Source organism: Crocuta crocuta, unplaced genomic scaffold (genome assembly GCF_008692635.1).
Source record: "Crocuta crocuta isolate KB4526 unplaced genomic scaffold, BGI_CrCroc_1.0 scaffold943, whole genome shotgun sequence".
Lineage (NCBI taxonomy): Eukaryota > Metazoa > Chordata > Mammalia > Carnivora > Hyaenidae > Crocuta > Crocuta crocuta.
In genome coordinates, this window is record NW_027528208.1 from 640744 (window position 1) to 646950 (window position 6207).

At 51.7% G+C, this 6207-nt stretch overlaps 1 protein-coding gene across 1 annotated transcript in view; it reads right to left on the minus strand.

Annotated features, from left to right (window-relative positions):
• Positions 1 to 81: 81 nt before the first annotated feature.
• The window catches only part of KCND1 (potassium voltage-gated channel subfamily D member 1), a 9192-nt gene continuing 3066 nt past the window's right edge, over positions 82 to 6207 (minus strand). Inside the window, 9 exon segments of the mRNA XM_077752990.1 lie at positions 82 to 131; positions 134 to 150; positions 900 to 951; positions 954 to 973; positions 1265 to 1486; positions 3448 to 3698; positions 3971 to 4069; positions 4160 to 4243; positions 4346 to 4508. Of these exon segments, the coding sequence (XP_077609116.1) occupies positions 82 to 131; positions 134 to 150; positions 900 to 951; positions 954 to 973; positions 1265 to 1486; positions 3448 to 3698; positions 3971 to 4069; positions 4160 to 4243; positions 4346 to 4508 (958 nt within the window).

Sequence of the window (6207 nt, forward strand, 5' to 3'; positions counted from 1 at the left end):
CACCCCCCCACCCCCCAGCCCAACCCAGCCTCCAAACCCACAGAGCCAGGAGGTGCTCATCCTCATCTCTCCTCTCAGGTTTTATTGACTGATGGAAACTACATCTTTGTCAGCCACCAGTTCCACGGGACAGTGCTGGGGACAGGGAACCTGAGATGATGCCAGATTTCAGCCCAAGAGCAGATACAGAGTTCCGGAAGGTGACCCAAGAGGGAAAAGAGAGAGGAATATGTGAAAAGGCATTGTGGGGGAGGAGGAGGAGGAGATCAAGAAGTCCCTCCTGCTTCCTACAACTCCCAGAGTTCAGGAACAACCCAGGCCTCAGCCCCTGATGCTTCTGGACTCCTGCCCAAGAACATGGAATCAGCCTATGATCTCCAAATACAGCCCAGCTCTCGTTGGCTGCTAGGCTCTTATCTCAGTCAGTCCAGGCTCCAGCCCAACCCAGGAAGGAAGCAAACCAGAGAAGAGAGGAGTAGTACTTAGAGGTGGCCCCTCTGATTAGGGCAGATGTAAATGCTGCAGCAAACTGGGCAGAGGCTTTGCATAATGTCACGGCAGCAGCTGCTATTGCTAGAGTTTGCTGGAGGCCCAGTGGAGGACGGGGTTGCAGGGACCCATTTCCAGCAGCCAGGAAAGGGGAATGGAACTTGTGCTATCTGTGTGTATTGGAAGAGGCAGCCTGACCCCTGAGTCAAGGCGAGGAGTGGGGGGTGGCGGGTCACTGCTGAGGCCACAGCCCATGAAGCCTGTGGTTGCATTCCGAGCTTCAGAATCGGGGAGTTGTCGGGCTTGGTGGAGGGTGGGGACCTCCCCTAGAGGCCAGAACAGAGGTGAAGGTTCTCTTCTCTGAACCCCCAAACCTCCACAGCCCAGCCAGAGAGAAGAGGGAGTCTCACCTCTCCTCCTCAGGCCAGAGCTCAGATGTCAGGTGGGAGCCTGGGACACAGAAGAGGAGCATGCAGGAGGCCTGCTAGGAGAGAGAGGCCAGCCCCAGTGTGCCGGGGCAAGGAGGGCAGGGGGGCTGAGGAAGCCCAGCACCTCAGCGCCCACTGGAACAGCCGTCTGTGGTGGGAAAAGTTGCCCCCTTCCCTGGCCACTTCCCCACCAGGTGAGCCATTCCATGAAACTCCATTGCATAGTTCTCAGTGGGGGGCAGAAGGGGTCCCCAGGCCTGCCCCTCCCCACCTCCCCAAAATATGGCTTTGGAAAGGAGTCCCCAAGAATCGAGAGGGCCCTCTGGATGGGCGGGCCCACTGCTCACAGGGAAGAGATCTTGACAGTCTCCGGGAGGAGGCAGGGGGTACCCACGCTGGAGTTCCTGAGGGTGCTGCTGGCCCCACCGCCATCACCAGGGGAGGAAGGCTGACTTTCATCTGGGGTGTTGGCAGGAGGGGTGGGGATACTGATGATGGCAGCCACGAAGTCCCGGCTGTCGCAGTTCAGGTCAAGGCAGTCATGGGGCTTGGCATTGAGGCTTGAACGGCTGTGGATAAGGGTGGGGAGGCAGAAGGTTCTTAAAAGGTCATCTTAATACGTGCCACAGTGATCATGACATTTACTGAGTGCCAACTGAATCGCTGGCACTGTGCTAAATGCTTTGCCTGCACCCTCACTTATGGTGGTGCCCAGTGAGGGCTCTGGGGTCAGACGGTCCTGGGTTCAAATTCTGATCTCATTTTAGCATCTCTAAACCTCTCTCCTCTCTTTCATCTGTAGCATGGTAACAACACCATTTTCTACCTCATAAGGTCATTGTGGAGATTAAATGAGATGGTAAGTGATCCAAAGTGCTCAGAGTAGTGCCCAGAACAGAATGAGCACACATTCAAAAACATTCTCTGTTTCAGTTACTCCTTCCGATGCCAAAATCCTCACCACAATCTGTAGCAACATCTACACAATCTTGTCCCTGTTCCTTTCTGCTTTTACTTCCTACCACTTTCCCTCTCATTCACTCCACTCCACTCACAGTAGCTTCTTGGCTGCATCTCTAACATGCAGGCCCATTTCTGCCTCAGGGCCTTTGCACAAGCTGTTTGCTCTGTCTAGACAGCTCTTCCTCTAGACATCCACATGGCTCCCTCCCTCGCCTCCTTCAGTTGTTACCTCAGCAAAGCCTTCCCTGACCACATTATTTAAATTGCATCACACCCTCTTCTTCTTTTTTTTTTTACAACTAGTTTATTGTCAAATTAGTTTCCACATAACACTCAGTGCTCATCCCCACAAGTGTCCTCCTCCATGACCATCCCTCCTTCCCCCCACATCCATCAGTCCTCAGTTTTTGTCAGCATTCAAGAGTCTCTCATGGTTTGCCTCTCTCCCTTTCCCCCACCATTTCCGCCCTTCTTCTCCCCCTTGTTCCTCCGTCAAGTTCCTCCTAATCCTCCTATACGTGCAAACATATGATATTTGTCCTTCTCTGCCTGACTTATTTCGCTCAGCATAACACCCTCAAGGTCCATCCATGTTGCTACACATGGCCAGATTTCATTGTTTCTCATTGCCATGGAGTATTCCATGGTATAGATAAACCACATCTTCTTGATCCATTCATCTGTTGATGGACACTTAGGCTCTTTCCATGTTTTAGCTATTGTGGAGAGTGCTGCTATGAACATTGGGGTACATGTGCTCCTATGCATCAGCATTTCTGTATCCCTTGGGTAAATTCCTAGCAGTGCTATTGCTGGGTCCTAGGGGAGTTCTATTGTTAGTTTCCTGAGGAACCTCCACACTGTTTTCCAGAGGGGCTGTACCAGTTGACATTCCCACCAACAGTGTAGGAGGGTGCCCGTTTCTCCACATCCTCGCCAGCATCTAGAGTTCTCTGATTTGCTCATTTTAGCCACTCTGACTGGCGTGAGGTGGTATCTCAGTGTGGTTTTGATTTGTATTTCCCTGATGAGGAGGGATGCTGAGCATCGTTTCATGTGTCTGTTGGCCATCTGGATGTCCTCTTTGGAGAAGTGTCTGTTCATGTCTTCTGCCCATTTCTTCACTGGGTTGTTTGTGTTTCGTATCACACCCTCTTCTATGCTCTCTGTCCCTGATCCTCGATTTATTTTTCTTCTTGGCACTTAACACACTGTATCATCTGTGTATTTCTTTCTTTATTAACTGTCTCATCCTACTAGAATATAAACTCCAGAAGGTGAAGGATTTCTGTCTGCTCTCTGGTGGCCTAAAGTGAATTCAACTCCTAAACTCCCAAAGTGAACTCCAAAGTGGCTAAAATTATGCCTGGTATGTAATAGGTGCTCAATAAATGTTTGTTAAAAAGAACCAATGAGGAGCAAGTTCCAGACAAGATAGGCCAAAGCTCCCGGCATAGAGGAGTTTGGGTTCGGGCTTGGCTTGCTAGGCCCCACGTCATGAAATCTCAGACCCCCTGGTCCAAGCTCTGAGCTTCTCCAGGGGTAGCTAGCAGGTGACGGTGCTTACCTCTGAGGGGCAGGACTCCTCCGTAGCCCTGCCAGTGTGTCCAGCTCCTGCATGCTGCCACGACTGACTGAGGCAGTGGAGTTGGCAAGGCGAATGGCACGGCGCTTGGCCCTGCGAGGGCAGCAGGAGGACAGCAGGCTGCCGGGTCCCGCCGGCTGGGAGGACACAGAGGTGCTGCGGCTGGTGCAGCCCCCCAGTGAGTCGGCGCCCACAGCCTCACTGAAGGTCAGCTCATCTGTGAACTCGTGGCACTGTAAGCAGAAGGAAGGCACGGTCACAAAGCACCACGCAGGACCTGACCCCACCCCCAGGCCTTTGCTTAGGCTGTTCCTTCCTTTCCAGAAGTCACTCTCGATTCCCTTCCCTTGCCCATCCTTCAAGGCTCAGCTGTACCAGGGTCTCTTTCAGGAAGCCCTATGTGATTTCCACAATTAGTAGTGAGGCTCCCATCCCAGGGAGGGAACGGGCTTGCCCGCAGAGGGACTCCCCTCCTTCCACCATGCCCCCTCTCATGAGGTCTCACCGTTGTCTTCTCCAGACAGTGCAGGAGGTGGTGATGTTGTTGCTCGAAAGCAGAACGGTTCCTGACACACAGCGCCTGTTCATCCACACTGCTACTGTCCTGGAGTGGATGGAGCAGGGGGCTGAGGTCAGGACCCTCTCCTCCTCCCATCACTGCTCACCCCCAACCCCAGTGCAGGCGCCGCCCCACCTCAAGGCCCCCGTTCTGCTTGTACTGCAGGAAGGCATTGGTGGTACCACTCTTTGCCAACCGGATCCTTGCCAAACGCACCTTCTACAGAGAGAGGAGGAGACAGAGGGTCAGGTGGGTAAACACAAGAGTAGACTGGCTTGGGGTGTGGGGAACAGGAGGTACGCAGATGGAAGGGGCAGTTACCTGCTGTGCTCGGCGCTTGTCAGCACGCTGGTTCTGGTGGTAGATGCGGCTAAAGTTGGACACAATGACTGGCACAGGCAGTGCAATAACCAGGACGCCACTGAGGGAGCAGATGGATCCGAAAATCTTGCCAGCAATGGTGCTGGGCACCATGTCTCCGTAGCTGGGGCCAGGAGAGGTAAGCCAAGGTCAAGAAAAGTGCTCACCCACCCCTCAGGCTCCCACTCCATCCCATCCAGCCCGACGTACTCTGCAACCCTGGCCAGGCACTGAAAGTTTCTGAGCCTCAGTTTCCTGTTCTGCAAAATATGGGGAAAGTCCTCACTGGCTAACAATGGGGGGGATGTCAAATGAGAAACTGGCCCTCGGCCCCTACCATCTGCTGCCCCCATCTGAGCTGCACACCGAGCATCTGAGTCAGCTGGAAATCTATTAATACCAAGTAGAGGGGAGAAGGAGGAAGTCACAGGCAGTAAATATAGTCTCCTGGGGAGAGAGTCCCAGCACCACAAGCCAGCTGAGGGGCTCTGAGTCGTGGGAGAAGTGCTCTGTTGGTTTTGCTTACATCTGTCTCACCTTCTCTAAGTAGGACCCCTTCTTATTCTCCCAGAAAAAAAGCCTTGAAACTGTTCTTATATGAAAACATGGGGGGGGAGCCTTGAAACTCTGTCTTTCTTGTCTCCATGCCACCTCCTCTCCCATGGAGATGGAACAGTGCCAGTCTAACCAACTTGTTTCACGGGATGAGGGCGGGGGGACCAAAGCCCAGGGAGATTCTGTAAGTGACTGGCTCAGGATCACACAGCATACTTTTGTTCTGAGCATGGGACCAATTAGATCCCCTCCCCTCTGCGGTCCCAGCTTCTAGGCCTTAGGTCAGTCTGTGTTCCCCTTCCCCCAAGGATGGCTGTTCCTTATTTCTTTGTTTTGACTCATTTAAAAGTCTCTCCAACTTGGCCATTTCTGGTCTGTGATGTGTCATCTCAGACTGTGTCCTCAACTATGAGACACAGGCAGCTGTCCACCCTCCCGGGTGTTGCTGTGAGGACTCAGTAGGGTAAAAGGCACCCAAATACCCAGTTCCAACCCGCTCTCGGGTCTCGGCATTTGTTTGTCGATCCAATTTTGAACCTCCAACCAGCATTACTTTCTAGTCCATACAAACCTCAAATCATTTTTTTTTCTGTACCTCTGTTAAAGCACTGATCAAGCCCAATCCATCTGTTCAACAGCTACTGAGTAGCAACTGTATACCTAATCCCAGTGATGGAAATTGAGAGGAACATGGTATCTGTCCTAGACAATGTCTTTAAGAACAACACGAGTTTGGTGATTCTGTTTGATGCTTTTATCCCAAATGTTTCCTCTCAAGGATTGGCACTTAAAAATAATGTCGAAAACACGTTGTCCTGGAGAACATCAAAGAATCACAAAGCCACAGGGGTAGTACCCTCATAATAGCAGATGATTCTAGAGGTTTGGGAGACATGGGTCCTCAAGATGGGAAAAGGAGGTGATAGAAAGCCAGTACCTATGTATCCTACACCAGAAACTTTCGGAGAACTTTCACAACTTTCACAACAAACTTTCAGTGATGTCACTGAATCCCCTCTAGATAATGAAGGGATCGTCATGTCTCATTTGACACAGGGGTTAACAGGCCCAGAAAAAGCAAGGTCAACAGAAAGAGTGCAGCTAAGACAATCCTTGAACCCAAGACTCCTGACCTGGAAAGTGAAGGCATTGTCAGAGCTGCGAGGGATTTGGGGATTAGTCCAACTCCCTCCGTTTTGACAGATGAGCAAACTGAAGTGCACATTAAGGAAAAAACCTTCCCAATCTTTTTTTTTTTTTTTTTTTTG